Source organism: Gracilinanus agilis, chromosome 5 (genome assembly GCF_016433145.1).
Source record: "Gracilinanus agilis isolate LMUSP501 chromosome 5, AgileGrace, whole genome shotgun sequence".
Taxonomy (NCBI): domain Eukaryota; kingdom Metazoa; phylum Chordata; class Mammalia; order Didelphimorphia; family Didelphidae; genus Gracilinanus; species Gracilinanus agilis.
Genome location: NC_058134.1, coordinates 206,600,150 through 206,625,575, shown reverse-complemented (window position 1 = coordinate 206,625,575; position 25,426 = coordinate 206,600,150). Strand labels below are relative to the sequence as shown.

Here is a 25,426-nt window from a genome sequence, read left to right as displayed (position 1 = left end):
AGGAATGGATTTTTTTTGTTTCTTTTTCAAGCAGCATTTTTTTTCCAAGGATGGCACAACTTTTACCTGGACAAATCCTTATCTTTTGTGGGAAATCGCTACCTGGAAAATTCAAAGGCATACAACTGTAGCCTGATAAAATTTTACCAGATGAGACTCCCCTTTTACACTACTCAGCATCCCTGCCCAAAAAAATGCCACTAAAAAAATTCTGCCATTAATGAACAAAATTTCTAAATTAAGGATTTTTAACCATTTGGGGAACATGGACTCCTAAGAATATTATTTTTACATCATAAAATAAAATACAAAAAAAGGAAACTGATTATGCAGAAATATAGTTATAAAAAAACTTTTAAAATCATAAATGGAACACAAGAACCTCTGTTGAAGATATCTTGATATTTGTTCTAATTCTTTTTAAAAAGCTATATTAATTTTTCCTACGTAATAAAAAGTATATCTTAACTTCAATAATTCAAAGACCTTTGATTTCATTGGTTTGAGTACTCAATTAAGCACATACCTACTGAGTGTTAGGCAGTAAAGATAAAAAGGCAATCAAATTAATAAATATTATTGTTATGATTATGGTTCAGTTCTTTCCTTTGTTGTATTCCATTCTTTATGGCCCTAATGGATGTTTTTCTTGGCAAAGATATTGGAATGATTTGTCATTTCCTTCTCCAGCTCATTTTACAGAAGAGGAAACTGAGGCAGAGTTAAATGACTTGCCCAAAGTCGTACAACTAGTGTCTGAGACCCAGACTTGAACTCAGGAAGATGACTCTTCTTGACACCAGGCTGAAACTTTATCCACTGCAGCTTCTAGCTATCCCATAAAATAAATACTAAATACCTGCCATCCAAAAAGGAAAAGGTAATCAAAGTGTCCAAAGCTACAGAGACAAAGAGAATAAGGACAGAGAAAAAAACATTGGGCAATGGATTTGGCAATTAAGTAACTTAGGCACTAGCAGTTCTGCTGGAATAATATGGTTGAAAGATCACAATAAATGATCAATTTTTTTTTCTAAAAAATATGAAGTAACATTTTCAGCTGAGAAGATAGGGAGCGGGGAATGGAGGAGGAAGCTGCTATCAATTCTGACATATACATAGGTCCTTTTTCTCTTTCTTTGATCTCCCTGAGAAATGGGCCTAATAGTAGTATCACTGGGACAGAAAAGTATGCAAGCTTTAATAACTTCTGAGAAATACTTTCAAATTTCTTTCCAGAAAGGCTGTACCAATTCATAGCTACAAAACAGTATGTTGATGTACCTGTTTTCCCCTGTTAAATCTCAAACATTTGTCATTTTCTAATCTAATGGGTGTGAGGTTACTTTCTCCGTTTTGACTCTCTTTGGCTTAGATATGAAGACCATATTTGTATGATAAAAGTAATTTAATAGACTCTTTCCCCCTCCCCCTCACTTTTTCAAATAGTTTTGTAGTCTTGGAATCAATTAGTAATTGGTAATTGATGGAATTTGCTACTCATTTGGTACTCATAGTACCCAGAATTATCTATCTTTGAGAGTTCATATATGATTTTTTCAATTTCTCTTACTTACTATTAAGAGTTCTATTTCTTGTTCTATTAATCTGGGAATTTTATATTTTTGTAAATATTCATTCATTTTATTTAGTGTCAGGTTTATTAGCATATAATTGGGTGAAAAAGGCTCTAATTTTATTTCACTCCTTCATTTTGAATTCACCTTTTTTAGTACTGGTCATTTTGATTTTTTTTAATCAAATTACTAATGCTCTATTGTATTATGGTGGGGATTTAAAAAACAGTATTAGTGTTATTTATTAATTAAATTATTTTTTTGCTTTCAGTTTTATTAATTTCTTCTTTAACTTTCAGGATTTCTATTTTGGTGTTTAATAAGAAGAGTCTTCTTTGTTGCTTTTTAAATTTTTTTTTGGATTGCATGTCCAACCCATAGAGCTACTTATTTCTTTTCTTTCATTGATGAAAATGTTTAGGTATATATTATTTTCCCCAAAAGACTGCTTTCTCTGCAATTCAAAAATTCTGACATGTTGCCCCACTGCTCCTTTAATGAAATTACCAATTATTTCTCTAATTTATTCTTTGCCTTATGTATTTTATAAGATTAAGACATTAATATTAAGTCTAATTAATTTTATATTTTTTCAGCAGTTCTTTATTTAACGTAATTTGTACTATATCATGGTCTTTAAAAGATGGCCCTAACATTTTCATTTTCTACATTTGTTTCTGAAATTTTTAGGCCCTAAAACAGTCAGGTTTTTTTTTCTAAGTTTCCATGCACAACTAACAAATAGGTTTATATTTCTATTCCCATTCAATGATCTGTATCATTGGTAACTTTTCTAGAATTTTATTCAGATCCTTAATTTCCTTCTTATTTATTTTGTGATTAGATTAATCATAGTCTGAAAGAAGTAATTAGAGATCCCCCACTATAGTAATTTTACTGTCAAGTTCTCTTGGTAACTCATTTAACCTTTCATTTAGGTATTTAAATGCTAAATCATTTGGGGTATGAATGCATGTTTAATAATGATATTAACTCATGTTCTTTGGTATCTTTCGGAAAATGTAGTTCCCTTGTTTATCTCTTTTAATTAAGACTATTTTTGCTGCCTTGGCTCAGATCATGATTGTTCTCTCCTGCCTTTTACACTTTAGTTGAAGCAAAATAAATTTTGTTCCAGCTTCTTATTTTAACTCTATATATCTGTTTCAAGTGTGTTTCTTGCAAACAATATATTGTTGGATTCTGCATTCTAAACCATTCTGACATTGTCAATCAATTAATCAATGAACATGTATTAATCATCTACTATATGCTAGGCCCTGTGCTAAGTGTTAGGTATACAAAAAAAGAGTGGTAAAAGATAGTCCTTTCCTTCAAGAAGTTTACAATATAATGGCAGAAGACAACAAGTAAACAAATATATACAAAGCAAGCTCTACACAAGACAGATAGGAAATAATTTACAGAGAGAAGGCACTGAAATTAAAAGGGGTTGGGGAAGGCTTCCTGTAAAAGGTAGGATTTTATCTGAGATTTAAAAGAAGCCAGGGAGGAAATTAGGCAGGGATAAGAAGCAAGAGCATTTGAGGAAATGCTCTCAGCAAGATAGTATACGATAAAAAGATCCCAGCTTTTGGGACAAGAATCCACTGTTTGACAAAAACTGCTGGGAAAATTAGAAAACAGTATGGGAGTGATTAGGTCAAGATCAACATCTCACACCCTATACTAAGATAAATTCAGAATAGGTAAATGACCTATATATAAAGAAGGAAACTATAAGTATATTAGGTGAACATAGAATAGTATACCTGTCAGATCTATGGGAAAGAAAAAAAATTTAAGACCAAGCCAGAAATAGAGAATATCACAAAACATAAGATGAAAAATTTTGATTACATTAAACTAAAAAGGTTTTGTACAAACAAAACCAATGCAACCAAAATTAGAAGGGAAGCAACAAATTGGGAAAAAATCTTTTATTACAAAAATCTCTGACAAAGGATGCCCAAAGAGCTTTAAACGACTGACTATCCTTTGATCCAGCCATACCACTGCTGGGTTTGTATCCCAAAAAGATAATAGGGAAAAATGCATGTATAAAAATATATATAGCCGTGCTCTTTGTGGTTGCAAAAAATTGGAAAATGATGGGGTGTCCATCAATTGGGGAATGGCTAAACAAATTGTGGTATCTGTTGGTGATGAAATACTATTGTGCCGAAAGGAATAATGAACTGGAGGAATTCCATGTGAACTGGAATGACTTCCAGGAACTGATGCAGAGCAAAAGGAGCAGAACCAGGAGAACATTGTACACAGAGACTGATATAATATGGCACAATCGAACATAATGGACTTCTCTACTAGCAGCAATGCAATGATACAGGACAATTCTGACAGACTTATTGAGAAAGAACACTATCCACATCCAGAAAAAGAAATGTAGGAGTAGAAACACAGAAGAAAAACACCTCCTTGATCACATGGTTAAAGAGGTAAGTTTAATTTATTCTTGCTGTTTTTATTGAGATTTATCTTAATTTTCAAAAATTTGATAATCCTTATGAGGATTAATTTCAATACAATGTACAGAATGAAGGCAAGTATCTTTTCTGTTTAAAAGAAAAAGCTATAAAGGGGCCCACAAGTTAATCTTGAGTCAAATCATTTGTGGGACATCTTTTGCACTATTATTCCTAGGAACCTATTATGATGAAATCAAAGTGATTTCTCCTGAGGACAGTCAATAAACAACTCAAATAGTAATGCTTTTTTATATGTACAGTATTATAATGGTTTTGTTCTAAAAATGGCAAATATTCTAATGATATCTGAGTAATCATTACTCTGGGTCTCATCTATAAAATAAAAGAGTTTGATTAGATGCATAAGGTCCCTTCTAACTCTAAATCTTATGAGAATATAGTAAGATTCCATATCCACTGAGGATACATTCAAGGACCTACTGTGGAAGGCTGAAACTATGAATATAAGCAAGCATCTGCTGACACCATATATAACATGATTTTCTTATACATATATGTATAATAAAGGTTATTTGATAAATTAAACACACAGGAAGACATTTCTAGTACACTGTACATTATTCAGTACTGTTTTCTCTCTCAAGGTGAATGAGAGTTCATGAAGGACTAACACTTTTGTGGTGAAGGCTTGCTGAACCCATATCAGGGCTACTTAGTCACCTTTAATGCCCACCTGACATTCAATTCTCACCTGTGGCTCCCACAACCTCTAGCATGCCCAGCAAATGGGCCACAAACTTGTCAGTGAGTTAGGAGGATGCCTACCCCAGATTTGTCAAAAATTTCCCCAAGAAAATAGATGAGAACAATTTGTTCCAAAGGCCATGAAAGCAGCTGAAGCAGGCACTATGGAGCACTTAGAGCTCGGTCAGACATCAAAGAAGCCAAGGTCATCCACTACATAGCAAGTCATCACCAGTGGTCCTGACTTTTGTCTTGCCACTGGACTTCAATGACTCTGGAAAAAAGAGTAAGGCTAACATCTTCACTTCAATCTAATTCATGCACAAGTCTTGAAAAAGAAGGACAAAGAACAACTCATTCTTATTCATATTCATATTCATTTTCTTTCTCTCTCTCTCTGTCTCTGTCTCTGTCTCTCTCTCTCTCTCTCTCTCTCTCTTTTTCTCTCTTTCCCCTCCCCTTTCTCTGGCCCTCACCCTCTTTTCCCCTTCTCCCCAAGCCATGTACTAGGTTAGCAGGCTTTATCATGTAACAGTCTGTATTCACTAGGTGGGTGGTTTGAAACTGATGAATTGCTTATTTTTTAATTTTCTGGAATTTTCCAATGTTTCCAATCTTTTCATTTTTTTCCATAGTTAACCTGAAGTAACTCAATCAGCAGATACCAAATCAATGGACAGAGGAGCCTTATTGTTGATTCAAGGATCTGCTCTAAGTTTATTTTTCCTTACATTTTTGCACATAAGACTTTGATATTTTACATTTTATTCACAAGTTATTTTTTCTCTTTTATATTTCTTTTGCCAATTGATTCATATGACCCCATAACTCAGCCATGTATCCTTAACTGATCTGGGTGTTGGCCTTAATCCTCTTCAAGGGAGAATATATTATTAATTCTCCTCAGGGGGGTATGTATGTTTTATAATTAGAATGTATATATTATAATCTATAATGTAAAGTTTAAATTCTTTTGAGAGTAATTTCAGGATAAGAAATTTGCCATCTCCCCAGAATCCAGACAATGAACCTCTTTGGAGAATGCACCATGAAGATGCCTGAAGAAATCTATACTGCATCAAGAAGATCCAGAATGAACTTTGGGTTGCAGTTGATTGAACTATGGGGAGTTGAATGCATTTGTTCTGAATGTACACTCTTATGCCTTAATTGTTTTTTTGTCAATGCATCTAGCAATCATTGGATCATTAATTTTGTTCCTTTTATTCCTTTTATCCACAAACTATTGCAATTTATATTGATTATTTTTTTATGATCCATTGGAAAAGGATCACGGGGGGGGGGGGTTGGGGTCGTGTATAAATGGAGATTTTTAACCTTGGACTTCATCCCCCATAAGTCCTTAGTTTTCCCAAAATCCCCTTTAATCTCTCCTGCACCTCCACGTTTAAGTGGTCACATTATTGTCTTATAATTGGCTATAACTCCTCCCTCTTCCTTTTTGTTGATTTGGAGCAAAGCCAGGATGGGAAAAGGAGGTAAGAGGGGCACGTCTTTTAAACCAACTCTTAACATGGCATGTGGTTTCAATTTTCTAATGGCTACCAATAAATCTTTTAAAACCATAATATTTTTAAATCTATCCCTTTATGTCCTTTTTATTTCTTACACTATATATACTTACAAAAGTTCCCCCCACTCTGAAGCTATGAAGGCAGAGCTCCTAAAACACTACATATAATTATATTTAATGTTTCATAGAGAAATATAAAGACTGAAAAATATAAGGATAATCTTTGTTCAACTAAAATTTAACACTAAGGAAATGTCAAAATAGATATTACAATAAACCCAAAGAGCCCAACTTTTGGGACATGAATCCACTATTTGACAAAAACTGCTGGGAAATTTGGAAAACAATATGGGAGAGATTAGGTCTAGATCAACATCTCACACCCTACACCAAGATAAATTCAGAATGGGTGAACAACTTGAATATAAAGAGGGAAACTATAAACAAGTTAAGTGAACACAGAATAGTATACTTGTCAGATCTCTGGGAAAGGAAAGACTTTAAAACCAAGCAAGAGTTAGAGAAAATTACAAAATGTAAATTAAATGGTTTTGATTATATTAAACTAAAAAGTTTTTGTACAAACAAAAACAATGTAGTCAAAATCAGAAGGGAAACAACAAATTGGGAAAAAATCTTTATAACGAAAAACTCTGACAGGGGTCTAATTACTCAAATATACAAGGAGTTAAAGCAATTGTATAAAAAATCAAGCCATTCCCCAATTGATAAATGGGCAAGAGACATGAATAGGTAATTTTCAGGTAAAGAAATCAAAAGTATCAATAAGCACATGAGAAAGTGTTCCAAATCTCTAATAATTAGAGAAATGCAAATCAAAACAACTCTGAGGTATCACCTCACACCTAGCAGATTGGCTAAAATGAAAGAAGGGGAGAGTAATGAATGCTGGAGGGGATGTGGCAAAATTGGGACATTAATGCATTGCTGGTGGAGCTGTGAAATGATCCAGCCATTCTGGTTGGCAATTTGGAATCATACTCAAAGGGCTATAAAAGAATGCCTGCCCTTTGATCCAGCCATACCATTGCTGGGTTTGTACCCCAAAGAGATCATAGATAAACAGACTTGCACGAAAATATTTATAGCTGTGCTTTTTGTGGTGGCAACAAATTGGAAAAGGAGGGTATGTCCTTCAATTGGGGAATGGCTGAACAAACTGTGGTATATGCTGGTAATGGAATACTATTGTGCTAAAAGGAATAATAAACTGGAGAAGTTCCAGGCAAACTGGAGAGACCTCCAGGAACTGATGCAGAGCAAAAGGAGCAGAGCCAGAAGAACATTGTACACAGAGACTGATATACTGTGGTAAAATTGAATGTAATGGACCTCTGTACCAGCAGCAATGCAATGACCCAGGACAATTCTGAGGGATTTATGGTAAAGACGCTACCCACATCCAGAGGAAGGACTGCAGGAGAGGAAACATATAAGAAAAACAGCTGCTTGAACGCATGGGTCGGGGTGGACATGATTGAGGGTGTGGACTCGAAACTACCACACCAATGCAACTACCAACAATTTGGAAATTGGTCTTGATCAAGGACACATGACAAAACTAGTGGAAATGTGCACCGGCCATGGGTGGGGGGAGTGCGGGGGGTGAAGGGGAAAGTAGGAGCATGAATCATGTAACCATGTTAAAAATGAATATTAATAAATGTTTATAAAAAAAAAGAAACACAGAAGAAAAACAAAACAAAAAAAAAAAGCTATTACAGATTTCAGAAAACATTCTATCCTCTTAGTCACAAAGGATGGTATTTTTAGCCTAACAAACTAAAAGGGTCTTGTGAAGTTAAATGAAGGTAACAAACACCGATCATTCACTGAAGGATTATTACTGCTATTAATTTTGCTTTTTTCTAAAAAAGATTGTTTTCATTTATGCTTTCTTTAACTCAAAAAGGATGACTAAATATTTGAAGAAGACTGAATTTCCCTTTAAAATTAATAAGACACTATTCCTTTAAATATATCATTTTTCTATGTACCCATCCAGTTCTTTTATACTTAAGGTAACTATTTCCATGGAAAAAACAAGGCAACTATTCATTATAATTGCCAAGATCTTTCTCTGCACTCTCTTAAATATAGGCATCAAATTAAATATATATCGTTTGTTTTATTTTGTTCATTTGATAAGCTTTTCATAAGATAGCTTCTTCTATGTCCACATAAAGAACAATGAAAGATGTCACAAGAAACTGAGTGCACAAATCTTTTGAGGCCAAAAAACTTACAGATAACTGCCTACTTTAAATCAGCATACATACCAGGCAATGTTATCCTCTTCTTGGTGGATGGGCTAGAATAAACATCACTAAAAAGTTCAACACAGAAGGAAGCAGAACTTCCCCTAGAACACTGATGGGCAACCTTTTGAACTTGGTGTGTCAAAATTTGCCCAAAAAACAAGCATAACTTGGGTGGTGTGTCACTTCGAGAAAAAAAAATGTTTTTTCATGATATTTATAGTTTAAATAACAAAAATGTATAATTGTAATATATAACTATTTAATAAACCAAAATAGGTAAATTAATATAGGTAGAATTGTCATCTATAATGCAGAGTGTCTACACTACACTACAGCAAATGTCTCATCCTCGGCATGTGGCCCCATACTTCTCTGTATGCAGCTGCATGTCATTGAAAATGGCTACCCATGTCACTGCTGACATGTATGTTATAGGTTTGCCATCATCGCCCTAGGATAACAAAACAGAGAAATATATCTAGAAAGAGATGCTAGCAAAAGACAAAAATAAGGATAATGACAACGAAGCAGTCACTCACCTCTCTCAACATGTTGTTCTCTTTTTCCTTTTGCTCCAGGAGACTTTCCAGATGGTGTACATGCATCTCTGCCTCAGCCAGTCGTCTTGTCCTCTCATGGTCTTCTTCAGTTGCTTTGGCAGACAGTCCCTTACTCTGCAACATCTCCAAGAGCTTTTTTATAGACTCATCTCGAGCATTCAATGTTTGTTTCTGAGTCTCAATACGCAACTCCATTTCTTCAAGGGTCTTACGAAGAAGGAAGAGTTCCTTGGCTTGCCTCTCATGTTCAGCATGTAGTCTCTGAAAGTTCTCCTCTGTCAGCTCTGCTGCAAAGGGTTCATTAGCTCTATTACTACTGTCTTGCTGAAATAGCTGGTTTAGGTCCCTCTGGATCCGCAATTCATCCTGGAGAGCCTGGATTGTCATCTGCATGTGCTTTAACAACAAAAAAAACCCATCAAAAATACTAAATCAGTGATTTGCTATTGAACAACAATAATGTAAAATGGTTACTTAGATACTTTCAGGAAGTTAGGGACAACTAAGGGAATTTCTCAGGGCCCTACACTTTACATTGGAGATAGTCTTTGTCATTTTATCCTCAAATGAAAGGGAGAAAAACTGACCTGAAAAATGACATTAGTTCAAGCAGCACCTTCAATAATTCTGAAAGGAATCAACCAAGAGCTAACATCTCTCAAAACATACATGAACAATTTATCTTCCACATGTGTACTTTAGGACAGTGATTGTGAACTTTTTATAAGAGTGGGTGATGTTTGTAATGTTCTCAGGCACCTTTGGAGAGGGGGAGGGGAAGAGCCTGGCTCCATGAGTGCCCACAGAGAGGGCTCTGAATGCCCCCTCTGGCATGTGTGCCATAGGTTTGCCACCATGACTCTAGGATATCAGAGTGGTCACAAACACCCCAGAAAATTAAGCAAAAAAATGTTTTCTTGCATATCAAAAGCAGAGGCCAAACAACAGTAAGTACCTCCAGTAACATTAACTAACTAATTTAAGGCACTGGCAACCACTGACAATATTTAATTGAAAGATGACAGGACAGCAAACACACACACAAATGTAAAAACAAGTCACCAAATCACAGTGGATGTACTTATTAGAGAGATTCAGAGGAACCTTACAGATTTGAGTTCAAAATATACAATGACAACCTTTCTACAACATACACAATAAATGATCATCCAGTATTTGCTGAAGGACAATTAATGCAACTATCATAAATCATTCCAAGTGCTATTCATTATTTCTAATTCTGCCTTCTGGGTCCAAGAAGGATAAATCTAATGCCTCTGAATACTTAAGAGCTATTATGTACCTCCTAAGACTTCTCATCCCCATATAATATATTCCTAGTTCCTTTTATTAGTGCTTATATGGCATGATTGCTATGCCCATTATTCTCTTTGTCTTTTCCCTTCTCAAGTTTATTAATGCTCCTCCTAAAAAGTGACACCCAAATGTGGTTTGACAGCAGCAAAGTATAGAAGAACTATTTCCTCCCTTGTTTTGAAAACAATGTTTTAACTTAGCCTAAAACTGCATTAGCTTATTTGGCCAGCATATTACAATGTTACATTATATTGACCTTGCTGACTAAATATATCAGATTTTTTTTCAACTGAAATGTTAGCTAGTCACTCCTCCCACATCCTGAATCTGTAAAGTTGAATTTTTTTAACCCAATTATAAGATTTTACATGTATCCCTACTATAATTCATTTAAGCAGATAAGTCCAATATTACATTCTATAATGGCATCTTTAGTACGAGACTTTGACATAGAAATGTAGCTATTCTTCCTGTATTGGCATCCTTCAAAATACAGTTTTGGCGACACTTTTTCTGAACACCTCAATTATTAACATTCTCACCTTTGAAGTTACTATATATATATATATATATATATATATGTATGTATGTATGTATGTATATAAATGAACATGTTGCATTATTTCAGCAGAACTTAATGTCCTTGAGCAGTGATGAGCAAACTTTTAAAGAGGGGGCCAAAGGAAAGGAAATGCTCGTCTGTCAGTCTGTTTCGAAGGCAACTCTTTCAAAGTTTCATTGTATTGTATCCTATTCATTGTATTTGTCAGATTAGGAATAATGTTGTGGCTGGATATAACATTTCAGGGGGCTGCATCTGGCCCGCAGGTGGTAGTTTGCCCATCACTGTCCTTGAGGATAAAACTGTTTTTATCTTTGTGCCCACAGCATTTTCATAGTAATATATCCCTTATATAAAGCAAACAATAAATGCTTGTATAAATGAACTTAATAATACAATGTAATAGATTATTTATTAGTTAATAAAGAGTTAATTAGAAAATTGGGTTAATTAACAAGGTTGTGTATAAGAAGTACTCCAGTTTAGAGAAAGATTGTGGACAGTTTATTTTAAGAAGTCAGCTGGAATTTTCATGAAGGTTCTTTAAGAGATTTCCAAGAGCCCTACAGGTCTGAGGAAAAATAACAGTCACTCTGGGAGTTTGATACTCAGAGATCAGAGGTGTGGGTTTTTCTTCAGAAAATCCTGAGAGAAGTTGGTGACAATTGGTTGAGAAGATTTTGGAAAATTCAGAAAGTGGATTAGATCATCGTTTGGAAGAGAGACTGAGATTTCTCTCTGTGACATTACAGAAGTGAAGGAGGCCAGCAGGGCCTGGAGGGAGCTATTTGCTGGGAACCTGTCAAGAGCTGATTTCTCTAAAGCTGGAGAGAAGGAAGGGAATTACTTATAAAATTAAATTAGAATAATTTATCTAGATAGAAAAAGGGTATAGATAGAATAAGAAGTTTTAGGCCAGCCTTGATTTTGTCAAGGAAGAAGATGGCTCTTGCGAGCTAGAAACCTAGGTTTGGTTATATAGAGAATTTTTAGATTTAGGGTACCTATATATCAATAAGAAATATATTTACTACCTCCTGTTTTCCTTTTCCTATAATTTTTATATTCAAAATAAATGGTAACATTCATACATATATACGTATATACATATATGGAGAGAGAGAGAGAGAGAGAGAGAGAGAGAGAGAGAGAGAGAGAGAGAGAGAGAGAGAGTGTGAGTGTGTGTCTGAGCAGGATTCTTTCAATTGATTAGATTCAGCTAACTGTCAAACTCAGGATCTAACTCAAGAACCTGTTCATCATCAACTGTTGATTAATACTACTACTAATCAATATTGAAGGCCAATATAACAATACAAGAAAGTGGTAAATGTTGGAGGGGATGTGGCAAAATTGAAACACTAATGCATTCTTGGTGGAGTTGTTAACTGACCCAAACATTCTGGAGGACATTTCGGAAATATGCCCAAAGGGATATAAAACTGTGCATACCCTTTGTTCTGATAATATCACTACTGGGTCTGTATCCCAAAGAGATAATAAAAAAGGGGCAAAAAACTTATTTGTATAAAAATTTAGAACAGCTCTTTTTGTAGTAGCAAAAAATTGGAAATTGAGGGAATGTCCATCAATGTGGCAATGGCTGAACAAATTGTGGTACATGTTGGTGATGAAATAGTATTGTGCTATAAGAAATGATGACCAAGATGATTTCATAATGTGGATTTTAAAATTAATATTAAATAACTAAATATTATATTTTATGTTTTATTAATAATAAACTAACATAAGAAAAAATTGAGGGAAAAGGTGCTAAACTCACCCAGCCCTCTCCCAGGAGCAAAAGAGAAGGAGGGAGGAGTTACAGCCAACTATAAAACAATAACATAATGTCACAAATGTAGAGGTGCAGGAGAGATTAAAGGGAATTCTGGGAAATACTAAGAACTTATGGGGGATTTAGTCCAAGGTTCAAAATCTCCATTTATAAAGAGGTGGAATGATCTGTGGGAACTGATGCAGAACAAAATAACTGGAACTGGGAGAACATTGTATACGATAACAGCAATTCATCGATGGTTTTCTGTGAAAATGTGGCTACTCTGAGCAATGTAATGATCTGGGACAATCCTGAAAGACTTATGGCTAGGAATGCTCTCTACCTCCAGAGAAAGAACTGTTGGAGTTGTCTTTCACATCAGTGTATTTTTGATTTTATTTTGGGGTTTGGGTTATGTATGAGTTTGCTCTTACAACAATGACCAATGTGGAAATGTGTTTTGCATTTCAATAAAAATAAAAATTTTAAAAAGACAGGAGGTTTAAAAAAAAAAAAGGAATGCTAGTTCAGCTTGAACCACACAAAGAATTAATAATCCTTCTCTTGTCTTTAGAATTAACCAACAGAACATAAACTAATAAAAATAATCATATGAGTTTGGAAATAAAGGCCATGACCAGACAGTGAGAACACCTAACTGGTGTGCCTTTATATTCCAAAGAAAGTAATAATCAAATTTGGTTCATCATAAAATAAGGCAACTACAAAGAAAAAAGTAATGTTAAGTGGAAAATTCTATTATCTAAATTCTATATATAGATTCTAAAAACAATCAGACTTTATTCTCTGGACCCTTACTTCTTTTTTTAAACCTTACCTTCATCTTGGAATCAATACTGCATATTAGTTCTAAGGCAGAAAAGTGGTAAGGGCTAGGCAATGGGGGTTAAGTGACTTGCCCAGGGTCACACAGCTAAGAAGTGTCTGAGGTCTGATTTGAACCTAGGACCTCCCATCTCTGGGTCTGACTCTCAATCCACTGAGCCACCCAACTGGCCCCTCCCCACCCCCCACCTTACTATTATTACTTTACTTTGGCTAGTTCCTTAAGCTCTCTGGGCATCAGTTTTCTCCTCTTTGAAATAGCTACAACACCTGTACTACCATACATATAATTATTCCAAAAAATGAACCATCCAGAGGAAGTTAAGTCTAGTTCAACTTCTATCTTGTGAAAAAAACTTTATTGCATTGTTTGAACTTAGCCCTGCATGGCTGAGAAGCTAGACCAGAAAGTAAAACACTATAACATCAGAATGATATGACCTTAACATAATATTCTAAAGAAACAGCAGTAAGCTTTACAGGCATAATAAAATCATTGCTTTAGCATTTGGATCTTTGGCAGCATGATGCCAAACTTAGTCAACCATTAAAAAGTAAAGAGTCTGAAAAAAATGGCTATGAATGAAATCCTGCAAGTGAATGTATAAATTCACAAATAATATTTTATATTTAATATTTTATCTATTTTTAAAAAGCTATTAAAATATTTGTGTACATAGAATTCAAGCAAATACTGTGAAAAGTAGAGACTTTGAGGTTATAAATCACAGGGGGTACAAGAAAAAGAATTTCAAAGAAGTATTTATTTACAACACTATTGTTTCTGCCAAGAAAACAACAAAAATAGATGAGATTAAGGGAAGAGAAGAAAAGACACATTTCATAAGAGCTTATCATAATTCAGACAAATGCAAATAAGTGTTTTCACTTCAACCAAATTAAATGGAAAGAAACATCCTTCTTACAATGACCTAAACAATTTAGCAAATACAAAATTACAAATATATTACTTTGCCAAAAGGAAAACTATTTTATAAAACCATTTTAGGATGAAAAATTTCAAAAGGTAAAAAAATTCATGTTCCATCACTTTGATTGTGACTTTAAATGAACCAAACTTTACAGTGTCAGGAAATGTACATATAAAGAATAAAATATAATATCAATTTTTAAAGTTCGTAGAATAACAGGATTAAAGTAATAGTAATGCTGCCTAAAGAACACAGCACAAGAAAAAAAATAAGGATTTTGAATTCAAGTTCTAGTTTTGTCATTATCAAATTCAAAACATTTGAGTAAGCATCATTTATTAAAGTGATCCCTTGTCCATATATCAGATATCTCATCTATAAAATTAGAAGCCATACTATAAGATATTAAGAAGTTGAAAGGAGAAAAATTCCAGATAGCATAGTGGAAGGACAGCTTTAGAGTAAGGCTTTAGGGGACTTAGGGAAAAGCAGCTGGAAGTGAACAGAAATAATGAATGGGGCAATAAAGGACAGAGAATAAAAAGGGTTTGAATGACAAGAGCTAAGGGTTAAGAATCACTGGAATGGGCAAAGTATGACCCAGTGAATATGTGTTAATGAGAAATGAGTTCAGGTAACTGATCATCTCTAGGAGATTGACTTCAAGGTAGAGTCCTTAGATAGCTCAGATATGGGAATCAGTAGAAAGGGACATTTTTCACCTACCCACCAAGATAGGAGACCAAATAGAATAGTAAGCAATGAAATGGTTGTTTTACTTGTTCTCTAGAAGTAGGAGACCAAGCAGAAGACCTAGCATGAGAGAATAGTATTTCTCTCTTTAATCCAAAGGCAAGAAAAATGATGTACAATAGAGTCGCATTTCTCTCCCCACAGAATGCAAGAGATCAAGAAAGAGAACTGGCATTATGTAATGGTGTTTCTCATCTTCCCAAAGAAGGAAGGAATAATACTTATTCTAATATCTTCCATGGAAGAAAGAAAACCTATTGTAAAAGAATACTGTGTTTCTCCTCTCACCCCAAAGACATCCACCCAAGAAAGCAAGACACCTCTTAGGAGACCTGGCTGGACGGTATGGCATTTCTCATCTTTGATACCAACCCAAGAGACTTGGCATGATGGAAATGACATTTAAGCTTAGCATATTCTAATCTTAGCTAGGAATCTTGCCCAGGTCACTCTGCAAATCCTGTAGCGGGACCCACCTAATATGGTGGGGACTTTTGTTCCAGTTCTCTTGACATTGAATACAATGGGGGCTCAAATACAAGTGGGGCTCAAAAAGTGATTCCTTGCACATCCCATTACTGGATCTACTGTCTTTTCTAAATCATTTATCATTGAGATATCCTTTATACCAGTGATGGGCAAACTACAGCCTGCGGGCCAGATGTGGCCCCCCTGAAATGTTCTATCTGGCTGCCCAATATTATTCCTAATCTGATGACTACAATGAGTAGGATACAATACAATGAAACTTTGAAAGAGTTGCCTTCAAAACAGACTGACAGACGAGCATTTCCTTTTCTTTGACCCCCTCTTTAAAAAGTTTGCCCATCATGCTTTATACCACTTCTGTGCAATTCCTGATTAGTAATGTATTGCAACCTGGTCATTTCCACCATGTCCTTCTCTATTGTCTTTAGTTAAACCTCAACTTAATTTCTTTGGAGACTTTAGAATTCTGTGAATTGGAGTCATATATAATCATTGGGAAAATATTGTCAAAAAGACAGATCTCTGCCTGAGGAAGTTATATGGTTGAACAAATGAAGTAGATTGGCCATATAGTGAAGAGAATGGATAACCAATAGGGAACCTACCTATTCCATTGATATCTAGTGAAAAGCTCTAGAGGAAAACCTCTACTATATTGGGTAGAGATAGTCTCCCTCTGGGAGACTCATGGGAAAATAAGGATAAAAAATGCATAAAATGAAAAATCTAGATAGGCTATGTTTGGTAGTACTGGAGACTGTTCCCCTTATCAATTAAGATTACAGATCAAAGTATCAAAATATTTACAAATGAGGAATTGCCCAAGATCACACAGCTTAATAAGTACACAAGATGGGAACAGAATTCAGGTATCCTGACTTCCAGTTCAGAATTCTGAATGCAGATAAGTAATATAGGGAATTAGAAAATGGAGAGAACATTAACTGAGGGAGGGAATCAAGGGACAGCTGAACCTAGTTTTTAAGGAAAATAAGCACTTTGAAAGGTACAATAGCACATTTAGTCATTGATCTTGTTAGTGGGAGAGATGGTTTAGACCAGTGATTCTCAAAGTTGGTGCCACCGTCCCCTGGTGGGTGCTGCAGCAATCCAGGGAGGTGGTGATGGCCACAGGTGCATTTATCTTTCCTATTAATTGCTATTAAAATTTTTTAAAAATTAATTTCCAGGGGGCTAAGTAATATTTTTTCTGGAAAGGGGGCGGTAGGCCAAAAAAGTTTGGGAACAATTGGTTTAAACAAATGCAGACAATTTGGGGAACTTGCCTAGCTGGAATGTAATGTACATGAGGTAAGTAATGTGAATGAATTCAGTCTGAAAATAACTTTGGCAGCTATGTGAAGAATAAATTGTAGAATCCTCCCTGGAAGCAGGTATATTCATTATGGGAAGTAAAAAACTCTAACAATGCATTTGAGAAGCTATGAGGCCCTAGAATATGGCAATAGCTATATAAGTATATATAATGTGTTAGGAGGAGAGAAGTTTTAGAGGAGAGGAAAGTTGAAGAAAATAGAACAATTCAAGGAAGACTCCAATGATATGAACCTGAGGGACTAAATTAAAAAAACAGTGGTTGGGATAACCACAGGAATGTAAAGGAAAGCAACTAAGAAAGATGTCAGAATTGATTAATGCAGAGTGCAATGATGAGTCAGTGGATCAATGGAAAAACGTGTTCCCGCTCTTAAAAGAGAGATGTGCTATTGGTACAGAACGAAGCACATTTGGCTTATATGTTGAAAAGGTTACTTGATCATACTTATTTGTTACAGCGGAGGAGTTCTAGCAAGAGGTAACCTCTCTGAAGCATCAGATTGCTTCAGAGACTTACCTTCTTCATAGACCTAGATAATCTATACTTTCTGGGATTTTGTGCCTACTCTCTTGGTTCCCCCCTTCTGACTCATCTTACTTTCTTTTGCTGAATCTTCATCTATGTCACAATAATTAACTCTGAGTATATACCCCAAGGCTCTGTCCTGGGAACTCTTATCATTCCTCTATATATTCTCTCATATGGTGACCTCATCCACTCCCATGAGTTTAATTATCACATTTATACCATGATTCCCAGATCGATAATTATCAAGTTCTGGTTTTTCTTCTGGGCTCTAATCCCAAATAACCAACTGCCTTTTGCACATTTCAAACAGAATATCCTACAGGTATCTCAAATATGTCCAAAACAAAACTTATCCTTTAACCTAAAGCCCATCCTTCTTCCAAATGTCCAGCCCATGCTGCCTATACTCTGATCACCATCCTTATCTCTCTCACTAATGGCTTAGATTCTGCCCTAGGAAGCCAGGGGTTGAGAGATGAGTTTACACATTACTGTTGCCTTTCCCCACTAGAAATATAAGTTCCACGTGAGCAATAACTATCTTACACTGTTAGAAGTAATACCAACATTAATGAGATTCAAGATATCAAAATAAATCTCAATTCAATTTAACAATAACTTGTTAGTGCCCAATATATGCTAAAAACTATATACTGAGAACAGCAACATTAAAGGAAAATTAACTTTCCTCCCATAGGGATTCCATTTTATTGGAGGGATATAATATATACACAGAAGAGTGAAAAATAATTTCAAAAGGAAAAAAGTCTTAACATTTGGTGGAGAATGGAAAAGCCCTTATGGAAGTGGCAGCACCTGAGTTTTGCTTTGAAAGTAAGCTAAGGATCACAGGAAACAGTGATGAGTAAAAGATATATTCTGGACATATGGCTATGAAAAGGCAGAGATGGAAAATGGAAGCTTATGTGTAGAGGGAAATAACATGAAGACTAGATTGATAGGTTAAAAGTTTTGAAGGGTTTTAAATATCAGGCTAAGAAACTAAATGTCAGAACACCATGATGAAGTTGCAGGAAGCAATATAGACAAATTCTCATCCACAAAACTTCTCTAAACCAATCAATAACCAATAAGCATTTATTAAGTGTCTCTTACATGCCAAGTGTTGAGGTTACAGAAAGAGGCAAAAGCCCGTTCCCTCAAGGACCCTACAAAACAGATCTAGAAAACGCACCAGACCAAATCCTAGTGAGGAAATCCAGAAAAAAGTCACAAGGAGTCCCTTTGTCCGGGTGAGATAGACAAAAGGCAACAGGATTAAAGATCTTCTGAAACTGAGGCCTGGGTAAGGGCAGGAGCATACCATCTGAGGGGTACTACAGCATCCAAGGAGAAGGTGTACACAAGGGCAACAGGCCAACACAGACCCACTCTTTGTCCTAGTCAATTCTAACAGAGTTCATCCATAACATCTATCATATGTATATGTGTGTGTGTATATATATAGTATAATATATTATATACAAAGTAATATATAACATATATTATTACTTTATTTATAAACCCTGCTCTAGGGTTTACAACCCTCATCTGTAAAATAGGGTAACAACATTTACACAACCTACTTGACAAGGGTTTTGTAAGGCACAGGGTTGGCTATACAAAAGTGAGTCTCTTATCTTGTAATCCTCCTAAAGTAGAATATGAACGATTTCTACATAATAGGCCTTAATGAGGGTCTGTTGAGTTGAACAGATTTCCAACAGGGAAGCCTGGAAAATCTGGCTTTCAAGTATGTATTTATATAGCCAATGATTCTGCTTAATTAACTTTTGCCTAGAGATAAACAAGATCTCTGCTTAGCCTAGCCCAGCAGTAACTTGAATGCAAAACCACTCCATGCCCACCTCCCACCAAAACCCTCAATTATTTAATTACTTTGTTTTCCTTCTTTCCCTATGTATGTGAACCAGTATTCTTCAACTGAAAAGCAAAATATGCTTCATATGGGTCTGAGAAGTGCTGCTGTTAGTGCTACTAATGGAATTAATAATAAAGAGAAACTGTGAACAGGGAGGCAAGATGAGCAGGACTGTCATTCTCTCCCTATCTGACTTCACTGAATTCTAAGATTACACACATCCTCAAATGTTTCAAAAACTATATTTATATCAGACCCCATGTTAATAATCATTTTAATTATTCCCGTCACTCTAATGCCCTGTGAAGATGAAAGCATAGCTGAATTTACACTAAATGTTTTTATAAATATTCCAAAATTATAAAAATTAAGAATCATAAATCTGCATTTCAATAAGTACTGAAAAAATTATTTACTATATGTTTAGTATTTATCATCACTTAAATATTTGTTAAAAAGGGTCCACACTTTACTTTAGGAAGCTTCAACATTTTTAAAATAAAATAACATCTGGTTTGTAGTTTGGTGATTTTCTACTTCCTCCACATAAATGCAAACAGCAAGTACATCCAGTTTTAAGCTTCTCTAAAGCCAGTAAAGGAGGGAGAAACTAGAAGCAGCCAAAACAGGAATGCATGGCATCTATTCTTTGAAAAACCAGCAGTAGGCATGCAACCAAAAGGGGAAGCCATCTGTTCACAAGAGGAAAAGAAATATTATATTATGTTGTATCATACTACCAAATAAGGTTTCTGGAGATGGCAGTGAAGTAGAGGAAAAGGCTATGTAATAGATCTTCTAGATAGTTAAGTTTTCAAAACGATCCACATAAAAACATGAATGGAATGGATAAAAAAAAAAAGGAAAACTGACAAAATTTTACTTCTATTATAAAACTAGAGAAACTATAAAATAGACATATCCATTCTCCCATAGTCATCATCCAAAAGTACCAAGTGCTCACTAAATCAATTTATTTAATCTAAAACAGGAAAATCAGCAGTATTTTATTTTATTTCTATTTTGCTGTCACTATTAATATTATTGAGAAGCAACCAGGTAGCACAGTAGATAGAATGCTGGACTTAAGAGTCAGGAAAATCTCTGTTCAAATCTGGCCTCAGACACTGGCTAGTTGTGTGACCCTAAGCAAGTAACTTTACCACCATCTGCCTCAATTTCATCAACCTGAAAAAGAGAAAAATAACAGCTCCCACCTCCTAGAGTTATTGAAGGATTGAACAAGACAGTGATTATAAAGTGCTTAGCATAGATGCAGTATAAATGTAAGCTAGTATTGTTATTTATTACCAAGTACTTATTTTTTTCTCCCTTCCATTTCCCCAACTCCCAGAAAAAGAAAAATCCCTTTAACAAAAATAGTCAAGAAAAATAAATTCCAATGTTAGCCAAGTGGGAAGCACTATTTTTTGAGGTTTTAAACATGTCTGATTTAGGAATATTTGCACAAAACTTGAAAATGAATCAAAGAAGTATGTTTCCCAACAAGCATGGCAAAGGCCAATCCAAACATTAACTTTTCCCAACAAAGCTAAAGGACTTTCCCCATTTCTCAACTAACACACACACTTGCGCTCTCTCTCTCTCTCTCTCTCTCTACCCCCTCCGTCTGTCCATCCGTCTGTCTCTCACTTTTAATGGAAAAGGAGAAAGTCTGGAGCATGATGGTCTATCTTTAGGATTATCTCATTAACCAAGAACTTTAGGGTCTATTTACAAATCTCTACTCATGTCTTCTTGACCTCTCTAGTTAGGAAGGCACAGTGGATAGAGAGGACAAGAAGACATGCATTCAAATCAAGCCTCAGGTACTTACTGTGTGACTGTGGGGAAGTCACTTAATCTCTGTCTAAATCAGTTTGCTCAACTGAAAAATGAGAACAATAATAGGACCAGGGCAGCTATGTGGCTCAGTGGATAGAGGGCAAGGACTGGAGAAAGGAGGTCTTAAGATCAAATCTGGCTTCAGATATTTCCTAGCTGTGTGAGGTTGGGCAAGTGATCTATGCCCAGTTGCCTAGCCCTGACCACTCTTCTGACTTCTCAGGGTCTCTACTCTTATTTACTTCCCATCTCTAATGACAGGTAGCCAACCTCTCTGCATGTAACCTTGATCCAGTCTTTTTAGAGATGACTCCCAAATCGATACCGCTTGCCCTAGTCTCTCTCTTGAGTTCCAGGACTGTTACCAACTACAAACTGAACAATTCAAACTGGATATCTTATAGACATCTCAAATTCAACATTTCTGTCCAAAACAGAATTATCCACCCTCTCCCAAATTTTCCCAATGCAAGAGACCCTACATTCTTCCAGAGAGGCGAGTTCCAATCTTCAGAGTCCTTCCCTGACTCTTCTGTCTCACCCCACATGGTAGATCAGTTGCCAAATCTTGCCATTTCTACATCCCCAACCTCTAACACAGGCAACCCCTTCTCTTCACTTGCACATTCGCAACCTTTAATTCAAGTCTTCATCATAGCTCCCACATACTGCCACAATAGCCTCCTGGTGGTGCTCCTCACCATGAGCCTCTGTCCCACTCTAATCATCCTCTACACAGTTGCCAAAGTGATTTTCCTAAAGTACTAGTCTTATCAGGTCACTCTCCCAAATAAACTCTAGTGGCTCCCTATTACCTTTAGGATCCAACAGAAACTTCTCTGTTTGTCTTTTAAAGTCTTTCACAATCTGGCCACAACCTACATTTCCTGGGTTATTGCACAATATTCTCACTATAGTCCAGTCACATTAGCCATTTTTACATTCAGTGTACACTCCACCTTCATGCCTGTGCACTTGCTAGCTATTTCCCAAGTCTGGAATGCAGTTCCTCCTCACTTCCATCTCTTAGAACACCTAATTTCCTTTAAAGATCACCTCAGGTATCACCTTCTACATGAGGTCTTCCCTGATTCCCTCAGATTCCCCAACACCCCATGACAAACCTTCATTATCAAATAGGAATTCATAAATGGCCATTGAAAGGTGAAAAAACGTGTTTGAACCAATTATTTAGAATTCTTACTGGAAGCTATTGGAGAACACCAGGTAGAGGTGTTTAACAGAATAATCCTCAAGACCACTTTACACTCTTAAAAATTATCAATAACCCAAAGGGTTTTTGCTTATGTGAGTTATAACTAATTAGACATTAAAATGGACAAATTATCAAAACATTTATTTTAAAATAATAATTGTTACATTTTAACATAAAATTTTTATGAAAATGACTATTTTCCACAACAAACAAATTAGTGAGAAGACTGGCATTGCTAATATATTTTTGCAAATCTCTTTAATGTGTGATTTAATAAAAGACAACTGGATTCTTATATCTACTTCTATATTCAATCTGTTCTGATATATTGTGTTTTTTTAAAATACACTCTCTATATGATGCAAATCCAAACTCAAACAAATAGATAGCTGCAAAAGGAATATTTTAATAAGCAAAAAATTTCTTAGTATTGCTCTGAAAATAGTTTTAGCCTAATGAACTCCTTGAAAGAGTCTCAGGGATACTCAGAGACCTGTAGGCCACACTTGGAAAATAGCTGTATTACACTGATGATTCTATTTACTGCAAGACAAATAACTGATGTTGAAAATGAAGTTCCTTCACAAAAAAATAAATAAATGAGTTTTAAAGCTTTTGTTAAACTCTCAACCATGCGCCAAGCACTATGCTAAATCCTATAATTACAAATAGAGAATAGACAGTCCTGATTTCAAGGAACATATAGAGAAGTGTTCAGCTATAATACAAATAGTAAAAGTCAGTGGCCTAACATCTTAAAGGAAGGATTGAATTTAATGACTTTCTCCTTAATCTCTGCCCTTCCTATCCCCGCCCTCCCCCCCCCAAAAAAAATCCAAGGATGTTTACAAAGAATCATAGAACACAACATTTATTATTAGTTGGTGAGACGATTCCTGCTTTCAAATCAATTTTGAGCTTCCTTAAAAAAAAAAATTGTATCTTACAAAAAATCTTCAAAAACCCCAAAACAGTATATATGAGCAAGACTTGTGATTGAGTATGCACAAAGAACATGTACTATGATTACTTTTAAGAAAAAAAAGAATTTGAAAAATTAAAATAACCACTTCACATTCATCAGATTGGCTAATATACAGAAAAGGAAAATGATAAACGTTGGAGGAGAAGCAGGAAAATTGGAACACTAGTAGTTCACTGTTGGTGGACTTGCAATCTTACATGAATTGATGCAAAGTGAAGTGAGCAGAACCAGAACAACACTATACAGTGACAGAAATATTTCTCAATGAACTGTGAATGATCTAGTAATTCTTAGCAAAATAATGATTCAGAACAACCCCAGAGACTCAAGATGAAAAATCAGCATCTGCCCTCTGACAAAAGACTGGTAAGAGTCTGAATGCAGACTGAAATATACTATATTTCACTTTCTTTTTCTTCTTCTTTTTTCATTTGAGATCTGTTCCATAAAATGACTAATATAGAAAAATGTTTTATATTATTACACATATAAAATCTCTTATTAAACTACGTTCAGTCTCTGGGAACAGGGAAGAAGGAAAGGTCAAAAGAAAAGAAATAATTTGGAACTCAAAAAAATTTTTTAAATGAATGTTTAAAAAATTGTTTTTAGGGGGCAGCTGGGTAGCTCAGTGGATTGAGAGTCAGGCCTAGAGAGAGGAGGCCCTAGGTTCAAATCTGACCTCAGACACTTCCCAGCTGTGTGACCCTGGGCAAGTCACTTGACCCCCCCTTGCCCACCCTTACCACACTTCCACCTATGAGCCAATACACAGAAGTTAAGGGTTTAAAAAAAATTGTTTTTACATGTAATGGGGAAAATAAAATATTATTTTTAAAAAAAGAAAAAATTTGTAGTAGCTATTCAAATAAAAGAGGTACTTTTTATCATGTATGCATATTTTTAGTTTTTTATTCTTCAAAAGGACCTATAAAACTTTCTTATTCATTCCTTAGAAGCTATTCCTCCAATAGCAGACAACTATATGCACACTTATTTCCTCCTTCATACAAATTTTAAATCCCAGAGTTCTCTACCTCCCAATAATGTTTCCAAAGTATTCTTCTTTTTCAATAATGTAGACCTCACAAACATTCATAGTTTCACAGTTTAATTTAAGTACCCACCTATGTCCAAGGCACTATGCTAGGCAATATATACATGAATACACACATTTATCTCCATCTCTTCCCTTAGTACAAAGAAGGAGCTGATGATATCAGTCACTTTGATGCAATGATTTATTGATTAAAATACAATCAAACACATTTATTGAAAATGTACAATGTATTTTTATACCCATATTTTTATAATTTATATATTTCAATAAATGTCAATTTGTTACTGAATAATATTTTTGTTTGTGTTTCCCCCATCCCACTCTTCCCTTTATTAGCAACCCAGAAAGCATTTCTATGCCTTCTATATTATTACTTCTAGTAATGAACTTTCTGAAAACAATGAATAACTGGACTATATACTGTCCTTTAATCAAAATATTCTGATATTTGTAGTTCTGCAGCAGGTTAATCATAAGAAACCCTCTATCTGAAAAGGTCAGGAGAATTATGGGCAAAAGCAATTCTTTGAAGGTGGTTGTATGTAATATATAAGAACATATATGAGAAAATATAAAGCACATTACAAAAAAAATAAATATTAAGAAAAGAACATTCCACTTAGCTTCATCTCCTCTCCAAATCTCAACTGCCTTTCAGAGATAAGAGTTCTTTATCCAAAAGCCAATAATTAAAATAGTTGATGAAGGTACTATGCAGAGAGTAAAAAGAACAATGAAGAAAGTA

At 35.1% G+C, this 25,426-nt stretch overlaps 1 protein-coding gene across 3 annotated transcripts in view; it reads right to left on the bottom strand.

The window, feature by feature from the left end:
* ERC1 (ELKS/RAB6-interacting/CAST family member 1) overlaps window positions 1-25,426 on the bottom strand; it is a 278,923-nt gene that overhangs the window by 238,963 nt on the left and 14,534 nt on the right. For all 3 annotated transcript variants that reach the window (XM_044678370.1, XM_044678371.1, XM_044678372.1), the window contains exon 2: window positions 9,127-9,543. In XM_044678370.1, the coding sequence (XP_044534305.1) occupies window positions 9,127-9,543 (417 nt within the window). The remainder of the gene's footprint in view (window positions 1-9,126; window positions 9,544-25,426) is intronic.